At 44.1% G+C, this 14,346-nt stretch overlaps 1 protein-coding gene across 14 annotated transcripts in view; it reads left to right on the plus strand.

Annotated features, from left to right (window-relative positions):
- UNC80 (unc-80 subunit of NALCN channel complex) overlaps positions 1-14,346 on the plus strand; it is a 188,877-nt gene that overhangs the window by 131,813 nt on the left and 42,718 nt on the right. For all 14 annotated transcript variants that reach the window (XR_012154378.2, XR_012154377.2, XM_073306697.2 and 11 more), the window contains 9 exons: positions 915-1,098; positions 1,828-1,922; positions 4,458-4,547; positions 4,813-4,914; positions 5,877-6,057; positions 7,219-7,487; positions 9,839-9,973; positions 11,912-12,050; positions 13,967-14,063. Coding sequence is in view for 12 of the 14 variants with exons in the window: in XM_073306697.2 (XP_073162798.1) it covers positions 915-1,098; positions 1,828-1,922; positions 4,458-4,547; positions 4,813-4,914; positions 5,877-6,057; positions 7,219-7,487; positions 9,839-9,973; positions 11,912-12,050; positions 13,967-14,063 (1,292 nt within the window). In the remaining 2 variants the exon portion in view is untranslated. The remainder of the gene's footprint in view (positions 1-914; positions 1,099-1,827; positions 1,923-4,457; positions 4,548-4,812; positions 4,915-5,876; positions 6,058-7,218; positions 7,488-9,838; positions 9,974-11,911; positions 12,051-13,966; positions 14,064-14,346) is intronic.

A 14,346-nucleotide genomic window follows, 5' to 3' on the forward strand; every position in this document is an offset into this window, starting at 1 on the left:
TGGGGGAGACGTCCAGCCCCACTGATTGGCTTGGACATGCTACTTAAGCCAGAAGGAGGCACAAGAAGTTGTCAGACCAACTAGGTGAATGCTTGGCTGACTGCCAGTTTGGACCCTGCCTGCTTGCTTGCCATTTTCCTGGTTCCTGCCTCCCAGCCTATTCCTGCCCTCCTTATCCCAGATCCTCCTCTGCTGCAAATTCCTGCTTTCCTGTCTTGCTCCAGGTCCCCTCTCCTCCACCCTGCCCCTCACTCTGACTTTGGCTTTGCTTGACTCCTGATTCTGTCTCCAGCTCTAATCTCCAGCTCCAGTTTCTGGCACCTGACTCCAACCACTAGGCATGACTGCCTGTGCCCTGGTCCTCATACACTGCTGCACAGATCCTCCCTTTCCTCCATTCTATAGAGATAGGGAATAAAGGACCATGGTGGTTTCTTCCCTACCCACCCGTCTGCCCAGTGCCCATCCTAGCTATTATGGCTGTTCTGGATCAGCCCCTCAGCACACATCAGTGGCATCCCATACTCACCCAGAACAGAAGGAGTTAGAAAGTTGACATTGGGCATAGTCGGACAGAGTGACATGAACTTTCAAGCATTAGGTTTGACAGGTTGAGTCTTCTATGAATGACGAATAACGCTACAGGAACCATCTTTTTATTCTGTGTTTGTACAGCACGTCGCACAGCAGGGTCCTGGTCCATGACTGGACTCCTAGGTGCTACGACAGTACAAACATAAATGATCATCACAAATTCCTCTGTCTTACTGAGCCACGTAGTTGACTTGGGTTTGTCACAGACTGAGTGCTCCCCAGAATAATGGAGTTGGCTGAAGCAGGACTAATGCCAGTAAAACAATGTGATGTGTATACAAAAGCAGCTTGAGTGCCACTTTTTTGTTTCTGCCCTGCAGGTGGGATTGATCATGTACTTTGTGCGTACTCCATGTGAATGGGGCATGGACGCCATTTCAGCTACACTGACCTTCCTTTGGGAAGTGGTGGGTTATGTAGAGGGCCTTTTCTTCAAGGATCTCAAACAGACTATGAAGAAGGAGCAGTGTGAAGTAAAACTGCTGGTGACTGCCTCAATGCCAGGTAGGGACATGTACAATCTTTTAAGACGTAGCTGGGATCCTTTACCTATCTTCTATATTTGCTATTTTGCTTACTGCTCCTACACCCCTCAAATATAGAATTGCCGGTTTGAGATCCATTGGAAGAAGGTCAGTGGAAGCTCTCTCTTAATATCACCAACATTTTTAAGCCTGTCCTCCTTGAATTTGGGCTCTGTAAAATAATTCTTGAACAGTTCACAGCCCCTTCAGAACTCTGTAGGCAAATAAACAAAACATGACAACAGAAGAGTCTGTTCAGTGTGGAGCCATATGCCAATCAGTCCCTGAAGGACTGCCACGTCTGATCATTTGAAGAGTCTGCCACTCAGGGATAGCTCAACTTGAAACCCTCCAGTGTAAATAATGGCAATGCCTGGAGTTAATAACCAAGAGTGTACAATGGTAACCCTACATCTTCACGAGCCAGACAAGAAATTGCTCTGTGAAAAACGGAGTTGTCATTTTATATGTATTTCTTCCTTGTGTAACTGTTACAGTTAAAACCCATTGTAACTCCTTAGAAAAGATAAGTTCTCATTATATGGGAGTATAAGTATTCCATAATGGATTCCAAATACCTAGGACTTGTGTTGGCTCCTCACAGGGCGAATTTCACCAATTGGCCTTAGTCTGTGAATAGTCCCATTGGAATAACATGAATTACGTGAGAATGGAGGGGAGAGAGAATGACAGCTCTTCTTTACTCTAGGCACAAAGACCTTGGTAGTGCATGGACAGAACGAGTGTGACATCCCAACCCAGTTACCAGTGCATGAGGACACACAATTTGAAGCTCTTCTGAAGGTGGGAATGAGGTTTTTGGTAGAGCTGTTTATTGATACATTTATATTGATATTGATATTGATAGCTGCCTGTGCCTGTCACATCTAAGTTTTAGAAATACAGTCTTACAAACACCCCGATTTCAATATGGTGGAGGAATACTGCTCTGATATCCACTTCCATCTCAAGATGGGTGACCACTACTGTATAAACTGGGAAGTGATCTGATGGCTAATGTGGGGTACTCCCCATCCTCAGTATCTAGGGTTATAGGAGATCCCATTGCCAGCCAATGCCCCACAAGTGGAACTCTGGGGCCAACAGCGTGCTGCAGATCAGATACAATTTGCTAAATAAATTAGTTAACAATTCACTGACATACTCGTCCGTTCATTTTGTTCTGGTGTTTGACCAGCTCTATTACCTACCCAAGAAATGAACCAAACAGCTGTTTCCACTAAGAACTCTTTGATGGCCCAGGTAGTCCTGATTCCATCACATGATAATTGCAGATTTGTTTTTGCCTCAATGGAGAAATCAGCGTTTCAAGGAGAAAGAGGATAATCCAGTGGTTAGGGTGCTAGCCTTGGGACTTGGCAGACAGGGTTCAGTTCCTTGCTTTGCTAAAGATTTCCAATATGACCTTGGGCAAGTCACTTAGGCCAGTGGCTCTCAACCAGGGGTACACATACCCTTGGGGGTACGCAGAGGTCTTCCAGGGGGTACATCAGTCCATCTAGATATTTGCCTCATTTTACAACGGGCTCCATAAAAAGCATTAGCCAAGTCAGTACAAAGTAAAATTTCATACAGACAATGACTTGTTTATGTTGTTCTATACACTGAAATGTAAGTACAATATTTATATTCCAATTGATTTATTTTATAATTATATGGTAAAAATGAGGAAGTAAGCAGTTTTTCAGTAATAGTGGGCTGTGACACTTTTTGTATTTGTATGTCTGATTTTGTCAGCAAGTAGTTTTTAAGTGAGGTGAAACCTGGGGTATGTGAGACAAAGCAGACTCCTGAAAGGGGTACAGTAGTCTGGACAGGTAGAGAGCCACTGACTCAGGCCATGTCTACACTTACAAGCTTACAGTGCACAGCTGTACTGCTGTAAGATCGCTCGCGTAGCTGCATTATGCTGATGGGAGAGAGTTCTCTCATCGACGTAATAAACCAGCTCAACGAGTGGCGGTAGCTCTGTTGGTGTGAAAGCGTCTCCCACTGACATAATGCTGTGCAACCGAGTGCTTATGCCGGCAAAATTTATATCGCTACGGGGGGAGTTTTTTCATCCCCCTGAATGACAAAAGTTTTGCCAACATATGTGCTAGTGTAAACATAGCCTAAGGCCATGTCTACACTTGCTTCGAGGTGTAGAGTACAGGGACTAGTACTGTACATGTAGCTGCATACTGCAGTGAAAGGCAAGCTGCGTCTATACACTGTAGAGAAAGGTGAAGCTGCCTTTCCCTGCTGCCTCCCTGCTGACAGAACCTTTCATAGACTTTAAGGCCAGAAGGGACCATCGTGATCATTTAGTCTGATCGCCTGCATATTGCGGGCCTGCATGTTGCAGGCCACAGAACCTTGCCCACCCACTACTGCAATAGTCCCCTAACCTCTGGCTGAGTGACTGACATCCTCAAATCATGATTTAAAGATTTCCATTTTACAAAGAATCCACCATTTACTCTAGTTCATACCAGTAAGCAACTCGTGCCTCAGGCTGCAGAGGAAGGTGAAAAATCATTAGGGTCTCTGCCAATCTGACCTGGGGCAAAATTTCCTCCCAACCCCAAATATGGTGATCAGTTAGATCCTCAGCACGTGGGCGAGATCCACCAGCCAGACACCTGGGGAAGAATTCTCTGTAGTAACTCGGACTTTCTCTGCAGCAGCGAGGCAGCAGCAAACGACGCTGCTGAAAATAAGCAGTGTAGACGTGGGAGGCACTGCTTGGGTGTGTAGGGCACTGGGGGGTCAGGCATGCCAGGCACTCTGCTCCACCCACCTAAGCAGTGCCTCACCATCTACGCTGCTATTGATACCCATGCTAGGTGATCGTGAAGTGTCTGTTGTCTACACACTGCCATAAGTGTAGCTATAACCTCCGTCTCTCTCAGCCTTAGTTCCACGTTTTGTAACACAGCACTTCCTTACCTCATAGGGGTGTTGTGAGGATAAATACATAAGTCTGTGAGGTGTTCAGGTCTTGTAGTAATGGAGGCAATGATACCCATATGATGATGTGGCTATAGAGACAGAACAGGTCTGGAGGCAGAAATAATTGTTCTGTGGATAAATACAGGTAACATCAGTCCCCACAGCTGTCAATCCAGCAGATTTTAGGAATGCTGAAATGGGTGCGTGTAGATATATAGATATATACATTTTAAACAAAGAAAGAAAAGTGTTAAATGCAAGAACAATGTGCCGGCGTCAGCAAGGCATTTGGGAATGGTCCTTGTATAACTGGTTTTAAAACGCTTTGTCTCTGTACAACCTACTTCATGAATAACAAGCTGGTCTTTTTTTCTTCCCCCTTAGGAGTGCTTGGAGTTTTTTAACATACCTGAAACCCAGTCTGCTCATTATTTTTTAATGGATAAACGATGGAACCTTATTCATTACAACAAGGTGAGGCAAAGGCCTGGTCCAGCTGATTTTGTTCTTTCTTCATCCCTTCCTAAATATTGGGAGTGGCCAGAATATAGCAAGAGGGCCATATGTGGCCAGAATTGTATCATCATTGATACAGAGCTGTGGCCTGTGGAAATTACGGGTCTTAGTGTCCATGAAGAGAGATGGAAGTGATCCATGCCCTGTTATCCAGTCCCAGCTTCTGGCTACAGTTACAATGGTATTTTTAAAAAACTTGATTTGTTATTCTCTTCCATTGCAGACTTATGTCCGGGATATTTATCCTTTCCGGAGGTCAGTGTCTCCACAGCTCAATCTGGTACAGATGCATCCAGAAAAGGGTCAGGAGCTCATTCAGAAACAGGTATCTCACCACCACCAGGGCATCTCCAGCCAAAAAACATCCTTGGAAGTGGCTCTTCTTTGTCCTTTCAAAGGGCTCCCCTCATACTGCGAGGGGCACGTTTTTCCAGAAGAGCAGCTTGTGGCATGAAAGCCTCCTGGTTGTCATTTCACCAGGCATGCTGCATATTCGGGGACAATCAAGGCACTGAAGAAGGCTGTGTACATTCCTTCCAACTGGATCCTTTTAGCTGTATTGGTCTGCAAATGTTCTTATATGTGTGGCTGGGAAACTCCACATACTTCAGCTTCAAAGGCAGGAATATCCACATTACTTCTTTCCAGGCACCGGCCCCCGGCCTTTGGGAGCCTGCTCGATGACTTTCCCCCACAAGTCTGCCTGTCTCTGCAATAGACACTACCACTTGTGGTTTCTTCTCCCTCCTGGGAGCGTCTCCTCTGCCCCTCCCTTGCTCCGCCTCTCAGATATTCCTTCCTGGGACAGGATTCTCTGCTCCCCATCACCTGGGGCACAACTGTAGCAATTGGCATTGATTGCCATGCCTCATGGTGTTCCATTTGCTCCATTCGCTCTCACCTCAGCTTCCATAGGCTCTCCCATTGGGTCTTGATCCCACATAATGGGGCAGTGACCATCCCATCATGTACCAGTGGAAGTATCAGCTCCTCGAAGAATAAGGTGTCATCACCCAGCCCCGGGAAGAAAGGTGAAGGCTTTGTCACTGGGCCCACCTGCCCCACCTACGGGAGTGGCCTCCAATCCATCCTCAGAGTCCCTGCTCTTCTGATAAGCCAGGATGTATCAGTAGCACTCACGGAGAGTTAATCCAGGGCACTTGCCTCCCACTCTTTCCACTTTGTCTTTGCACTTAGGTGACAAGATTGATCTTTAAAGATGTCACACTCTTTTAAAACCCCTTCTGATTGGAGCGATTCTGCTGTGTGTGTCTCCTTCTCTGCTAGGTATTCACCCGCAAGCTGGAGGAGGTAGGACGGGTGCTGTTCCTCATATCACTGACCCAGAAAATCCCTGTGGCCCACAAGCAATCCCATGTGTCTATGCTCCAAGAGGACCTTCTCCGCCTGCCTTCCTTCCCTCGGAGTGCCATTGATGCAGAATTCTCCCTCTTCAGTGATCCTCGAGGTACTGGGAAAGCACTTGGCAAAGATTTCACTGGCTTCATTTGCATATTGAACTTGGCGCCAGCAGCTTCATTCAGGCAATCTTATTACTCTCTCAGAAAGACTGAACAGAATAGAGGTTTAGCTCATCTCAAAGAAAATACCCTGCCCAGGAACATGATGTCCAGACATTAGGACATAAATGTGACTGCAGTAAAGGTGCTGCAGTATAAAACTGTTCATTTATTAGGAACCCACAAGAAAGGCTGCTTTCCATTGATTTCAGTGGGCTTTGGATTAGTGCCTCAGTTACAGGCACTCTCTACACTCTGATTACTGACAATCACTGCTAAGGCACCTAAAGCTGTGCTCACAAACTTTGTATGGAGTGTGCAAGCTCTGCATTTGTGCATGCAACATTGCACGTGGAAATTAGGTAACTGCATATCTACAGGGGAATATATGTGCGTAGTTACACAACTTGCATGTGCAAATGTGGGGTCTCCTGCCATGATGCGCAGATGTGCAAAATTTTGCAAGAGGAATTTAGGAACTGTCCCATTTCAGAGGTTAACCCTGATAGTAAAGTAGGTTTTCTAATCAAACTCTGGGGTGGATTAGACAGACCCCTGCCCTGGAGTGCCCTTTTCACTGTGTGGTAAGCATTGGCAGGTCATGCAACTGGACGTCTGCTGGCACTGAAAGCACTCTGTTTCAGAAGCAGCAGTGTATGTCCTTCTGGGATAACCTGAAGGGTAAAAAAATAGATAGTATTTATCCATAAAGCCGATAAACTGCCAATGGTATGTGCAAGATTTGGTCTGCTTTAACTTAAAAGAGAAATGAAAAATCAAATGAATTTTAAACATATAGGCTAAAGATTAATAAATCCCTGTGATAATTCATCACATTCCTCCAGTGCCCCTTTTATACTTCTCTTTTCTATTTTTAAACGCAATTGGCCAAAATCTGTTGTCCTCAGTGGTGTTGCACCACAGATTAATTTGCTTCAATCCTCCTTTAAAAAGCACCTGTAGCCAAAGTGGTGACTGGAGGAAACTTTGTAGAGGCCATTGCTCAGCAGATCCCTTCCATTGGTCTTCGGGAATGTTACCTGGCTGGGAATGCCTTGCTGGGCTAAGGCGATTAATTAGCTCCTATGTTGCCTGCATTGTTCTCGCAGCTGGGAAGGAACTCTTTGGCCTTGATACTCTTCAAAAAAGCCTGTGGATTAAGCTCCTGGAGGAGATGTTCCTCGGCATGCCCAGTGAATTTCCTTGGGGGGATGAGATCATGCTGTTCCTAAATGTCTTCAATGGAGCCCTGATCCTGCACCCAGAGGACAGTGCCTTGCTGAGGCAGTACGCTGCCACTGTCATCAACACCGCTGTGCACTTCAACCATCTCTTCTCTCTCAGTGGGTACCAGTGGATCCTCCCCACCATGCTGCAGGTGAGTGTCTTCCTCCCACTGGTTAGCACCGAAGACTGAAGAGCTGCTGTGAGTCATCATAAGCAGCAAATCAGCGAGCGATGCAAGCATTCTCCTGCTTCATCAGAGGTCTCTCTGATAAAGCAACAATAATAAACACACCGAGTACTCAGTAGTTTCCATTGTTAAGAGTTCACCAGCAGTACATACCTTATGGTGCTGCTGTGAGGTACATAATTAGCATCTCCCATTTTACAGGTGGGGAGACCAAGGTGGAAGGTTAAGGGCTTTGCCCAGGGTCAGTCACAGAACGAGTTGTAGAAGAATCATAGAAGATTAGGGTTGGAAGAGACCTCAGGAGGTCATCTAATCCAACCCCTGCTCAGAGCAGAACCAACCCCAACTAAATCATCCCAGCCAAGGCTTTGTCAAGCTGGGCCTTAAAAAACGCTAAGGAAGGAGATTACACCACCTCCCTAGGTAACCCATTCCAGTGCTTCACCACCCTCCTAGTGAAATAGTGTTTCCTAATATCCAACCTAGACCTCCCCCACTGCAACTTGAGACCATTGCTCTTTGTTCTGTCATCTGCCACCACTGAGGACAGCCAAGCTCCATCCTCTTGGGACCCCCCTTCAGGTAATTGAAGGCTGCTGTCAAATCCCCCCTCACTCTTCTTTTCTGCAGACTAAACAAGCCCAGTTCCCTCAGCCTCTCCTCATCAGTCATTTGCCCCAGCCCCCTGATCATTTTCATTGCCCTCCGCTGGACTCTCTCCAATTTGTCTGCATCCTTTCTGTAGTGGGAGTTCTGAAACTGGACTCAATACTCCAGATGTGGTCTCACCAGTGCCAAAAAGAGGGGAATAATCTCTTCCCTCGATCTGCTGGTAATACTCCTACGAATGCAGCCCAATATGCCGTTAGCCTTCTTGGCAACAAGGGCACACTGTTGACTCATATCCAGCTTCTCATCCACTGTAATCCCCAGGTCCTTTTCTGCAGAACTGCTGCTTAGCCAGTCGGTCTCCAGCCTGTACCGGTGCATGGGATTCTTTCATCCTAAGTGAAGGACTCTGCACTTGTCCTTGTTGTACCTCATCAGATTTCTTTTGGCCCAATCCTCCAGTTTGTCTAGGTCACTCTGGACTCTATCCCTACCCTCCAGCGGTATTGTATTTTGATTGTATATTTTTACTGTATATTGATCTCCATTTGCATTGGGGATCTGCCCATAGCATGCAAGGTGTTGTCCAAGCACATAGGAGAACAGTCCCTTCCCCAGAGGACTTACAATCTAAGACCTTGATGTCACTAGCTGTGAATCTACAGTGCACTCACGTGTCACGCACTAACTGGCCGTATGGACACCAGCAACCTGTTAGCCACCCAACCAACCTCCTCTGGGCTATGCTCACCCTTAATTTGCCTTGCAAGTTAACAGTAGGTGCACCCCAGTCCCCGATCCCCTTTGAAGTCTTCCCTTGTAGTGTTCAGCCCCTTATCCACTGAGCACTCACAATAATACCAGAAATGCAGTGTACACACCAGCTTGAGTGATCAGTTCCTCATACAATACCACAGTGCTGATATATACTTATAGTGAAAACAATAATCAATCTATTATCAAAGATCAAGGTTTAAGAGAGAGTGAATAAGGATAATGGAAACAGAAGAGTTACATGTGATTTTTGTTCAATAACATGATTTCTAAAGTTAAGTTAACAGTCTAACCTTCAGTCTCAATAAGTTTCTCTCACCCCTTTTTGCAGCATTTCAACCAAGCCTGGTTGAGATCCCATTTCCATGAATATAAATATTTTGTCCATTTACTTCCTCAGGGGCAGGACAAGGGGGTATCTTTTTATCTTCCCCAAAAAGTTCATTTTCTGCCCTCAGAAACTGAGCTCCTCTCCTTTGTGTACACCTCAGCTACTTTGTCTGCACCCCCTGCCCAAGGCTACCCGTTGGATTTCTATGGCATAGAAGGTCTTATGTGGGCTGTCTGTAATGGGGTGAAATCCACCCCAAACGCAGGAATTTAGTGGGGTTTGTTGCCTGACTACAGCAAGAGCAATATCGGTAGCTGTTTTTCAAGGAAACTTGTTATATCAACAGGGAAATAGAGCAGGCAGGCACTATAAATAGAAAAGAGGCTACTAGCTAACTGTATTGTTTACAAAGCTCAGAGAAATTAATGATTGCTGAATCCCACATCTAATCGAACACCTGCAGGGCAGGATTCTGGGGGCCAGTTATGAAGGAAATGTGGAAATACTGTTTTCAAGGCCCACAATATCTTGCAGAATTCACTGTTTTGCTGTTTTAATTGGATTGTCACTTCTGTACGCTTCCTCTTCCCTTTCCCCCCAGGTGTATGCTGACTACGAAAGCAACCCACAGTTACGCCAAGCGATTGAGTTTGCCTGCCGCCAGTTCTACATTCTGCATCGCAAGCCCTTTGTTCTGCAACTGTTTGCCAGTGTGGCTCCTCTGCTCGAGTTCCCTGTGAGTAAAACCTGATCCTTAGATTCACACTGGGGAGCATGGATATGCAGACAGGCTTCCACATGGGAGAAAGCAAGGGGAAAGCATCTGGGAAAAAGAGGAGCTGTATGCTTGGAATTCTCATGGAAATCAAGAGCACTGTACTTGTTACACTAATCCCCTTAGGATCTATTAACTGTTAACCAGGGGGCAGGGCTACTCAGGGAGAACAGGGATTTATAAAACCAGCTCCTCAGTGACCAGAGGAGCTAGCAAACAGGAGTTTAGAGGGGGAGCGTGAAATCCAGACATACCTAACCTACTCTAAACTTATGCCAATAACCACCTGCCCTCCCAACAAAAAAAACCCCTCCAAAACAAAAAAAGCTGCAGGCGTAAAAACAATGCATGCACAAACCCAGAAGCAGAGTGGGGGGCTATCCAGTTCATTTCACTGAATGCAGCATGTAGCATTACCTGCCCTATGGCCAGGTGGCGTATGTGTGAATTTGGTGCAAAGAGCTTCTGGCCCTCAGAGACCGAGTACGGGCTCTGGAGACGAGAGTGGCTGAACTGGAGGAGCTAAGGGAGACAGAGGTACATAGATGAGACTTTCCAGCACACAGTAGAACCGTCTCACACCCAGTCTGACAGCCTCTGTGCTATTGAGGAGGATGGAAGTCTCAGGGAAGGAAAATATCCAACTGGAGTTGAGGAAAATGATCCCATAGTTGGAACCCTCCTTTCAGATGATGTCATGGTATCTTCTTGCACTGAGGATACCTCTGAGGGAGAGAATCCCAGTTACTGGGAACAGACAGGCGGCTTGGTTGAAATGCTGCAAAAAGGGGTGAGAGAAACTTATTGAGACAGAGGGTTAGACTGCTAAGTTAACTTTAGAAATCATGTTATAGAACAAAAATCACATGTAACCCTTCTGTTTCCATTATCCTTATTCACTCTCTCTTCACTCTGCTAGGTAAGAGATTAAAGTCCAGAACCTCCACTCTCTTACCTAGCAGCCTAAATGTGGCTTCCAGAACTTCTCTCCTGCCTTTCCTGCAGCAATTCACTATGCAGTTCTCCCAGTCACTGCAAACCCAACTATCTATATTTCTAATGATCTGATCCAGTATGATAAATTCAGTCATACTTTATATTAAATTCCTATTTTAAGTGGTTTATAAAGAGTTAATAAATGATTAATAGTTGATGTAAGCATGGTACAGACATGATATATGGTTATAAGCAACCTATTCACCTGTTGGACTCTAGCAATTGATTAACTGTTTATTAACCTTTTATAAACTATTTATAAATGGAACCTTAATATAAAGTGTGACCATCAATTCTATAATTTTATGTTGGAAAAGAAACAATGAGCTTAAATTGCAGCAAGGGAGATTTAGGTTAGACATTATGAAAAATTTCCTAACTGTAAGGGCAGTTAAGTACTGGAACAAGTCACCTATTGTGGTTTTGGAATCTCTGTCACTGGAGGTTTTTTAATAACAGGTTAGACAAACGCCTGTCAGGGATGGTCTAGATAATACTTAGTCCTGCCTCAGTGCATGGGACTGAACTAGATAACTTATCAAGGTCCCTTCCAATCCTACATTTCTATGATTCTATGATTGTGAATATAAAGGCCCAGAGGGAGTTAGGGACCTTGAGTATCTGTGACACCATTATTTCAGAGGGCAGCACTTGAATGAACCCTTTGGAAGTAAAGATATACAATTTCCAGACTCAATTTCCAGACCACGTTACCTTTGTTTGTAGAATAAAGCGCACATATACAGCGCACATATTGTTTTATATGATTACACTCCTGAACTGAACTTGTAAATGCTATGAACTCATGATTAAAACTGAACTGTTTCTGTCTGCAAATGAAGACACTTGGGATGCAAATAAAATAATAAAAAAATCAATAATAAATGAGTGTCATTTAAACAGGATGCTACAAACAATGGACCCAGCAAGGGAGTGTCAGCTCAGTGCCTGTTTGACCTGCTGCAGTCCCTAGAGGGAGATACACCTGACATTTTGGACATCTTAGAGCTGGTGAAAGCCGAAAAGCCTCTCAAATCATTAGGTAATAGCAATTCTTCCTTTTGTTATCCCCTGTATTCAAGAGACATGATTATTTATTTAGTATCGAATATGTTGACTCAGTAATATTTGCTGTAGGCTTTTTGATTTTTGAGTGCAGCAGTACCAGCTTCTTACACTTTACCCAGCTGCGAAGGTTAGGTTTGTCACAGTCGTCCGTTAGGTTATTTATTATATTTATTTATTTATAAAGGGTTATTTATTTCATTGAAAAGCATTTTCTGTTGTGCTGAGAGAGAAAGTTTGAGACCAGCCACTGGCATTTTGAATTTTGTCAATGGGGAGTAAAGAACAAAGATCCCAAACAGGCTGCATCATGCAGACAAAATCAATGCAGTCCCCTACTCTGCTCCATGCTGGCAAGAAACAAAGGCATCAGATCCCCAGGATGGACATGGACACCAATCAGCAGTTCTCTGGTGTTCAGCTCTGAGGTTTTGGTTCTGGCCCATCTCTAAGGACATTACTTAGGGCTATTCAGAAACATGAAGGATCCTCCCTTCCTTCAGTAGTCGAAGCAATGGGATGCTACATTTAGCAATGCAGCTGCTTTGCTGTTTGTGGGGAAATAATGTTTGCTGCTACTGCATGGATCTTTCAGCTATTTTAGACAGTTAGTTTCACCTTATACACAAGCTTTTCATTACTGGTATCCCAGTAATATGGGGTTCAAGGAACCATGAAGCCCTCTGAGATTTACAGGAAAGGTTGGTTATATTCTGGGATTTAGCAGTATTGTACAGCAGTACCACTAATTACCATATGAAATAATTAAGGGGTTCTGATATTGTCTTGCTCTTTCAGGAGCAAATTGCACAATACAGCATCTCTCAACCTGTTAAGTTTTAAAAGAAATTTAGACCAGAAAAGCTCTATAATTCTCCTTGGCTGGATTTTCAAAGTTGCCTAAGGGAGTTAGGCACCTTATTCCCTTAGGAACCTTTGAAAATCACAGATTTATTGTTTAAAATGAGAATATAAGGCAAAAAATTCAAACTTGGTTGCCCAATTCAGACACTTCTGACCAGATTTTCAGTTGCTCAACACCCACAATTGGAATTTGATTTTCAAAAGAGTTCAGAAACCTAAATGAGTAGTCAGATTTTCAGAAGGGGGCATTGTGTGCTGAACTTGTTTGAAAATCTGCCCATAAGTGTCATAATGGGAGTCCCAGGGTACTTGAGCACTTGTGAAAATCTGGCCTTCATATAGGTGCCTTAATGAAAGTTGAATTCTTGAAAATGCTGGCCCATAAGGCCCAAATATTCAAAAGTGACCAGTAATTTTGGTTGCCTCTATTTTTGGATGTCCAACTTGGGACATTCTAAGAGAATTTCGGAAAGTGCTGAGCATCCACACTCTGAAAATCTGGACTCTTTGCTGTGTCTTGAGTTGGGAACCTAAAAATTGAGGCACTGAAAGGTAACATTTTCAAAAGCACCTAAGTCCCATTTTCAAAATGACCTGACCACTTAGGAGTCTAAGTCATTGGCTTTCAATGAGATTCAGGTTCCTAAGTGCCTGAGTCACTTTTGAAAATGGGACTTAAGTGCTTTTGAAAAAAAATATCTAAAATTGCTAGCTTCTTTTGAAAATGTTGGCTGTAAATCCATATGTAGGCACTTAAATAAAAGTGACCTGATTTTCAGGGGGTGAAACAAGTCCCACGTGGTCAGTGTCACATTTGATGTCAATTTTTAGTAAAATGGCAGTTAGCTGAGTAACAAAACTTATTATTAAAACCTTTATTTTCATGTGCAAATCAGAGTACATTGACAGTGGGTGAAATTCAAACTAGGACCTAAGTGGTGTATAGGCCTTATGCTCACCCTTTGAATGAATTCCACCTGCCTCCATTTCCATTTATACCATTTGCATAAGTTATTCTCATCCCCTCAGATTTCTGCTATGGGAATGAGGATCTGACCTTTTCTATCAGTGAAGCCATCAAACTGTGTGTAACTGTGGTGGCATATGCTCCTGAATCATTTAGAAGGTAACATCTCTTTGGTTTCTGTCTTAGTTTATGCATGTTTGGAAAGGAAAAATAATAGCTTGGGGTGTGAGGTAAAGATTATGCAAGAGGATTCCAAGCATGGCTGCTTTTTGGTTTTTAGAAGGAAGTGTTGTCTGTTCACAATCTTCTTCTGCTTAAAAAAAAAAAAAAAGAGTTTAAAGTTGGTGAAACGTGCTGTATTTGTAATGTTCTTTAGTGAAAAGTTTGGGAATTTAAATAAAACCTCTGTGTACTCAGCACATCTCTGGCAATTATCCAGGTT

Source organism: Lepidochelys kempii, chromosome 11 (assembly GCF_965140285.1).
Source record: "Lepidochelys kempii isolate rLepKem1 chromosome 11, rLepKem1.hap1, whole genome shotgun sequence".
NCBI lineage: Eukaryota > Metazoa > Chordata > Testudines > Cheloniidae > Lepidochelys > Lepidochelys kempii.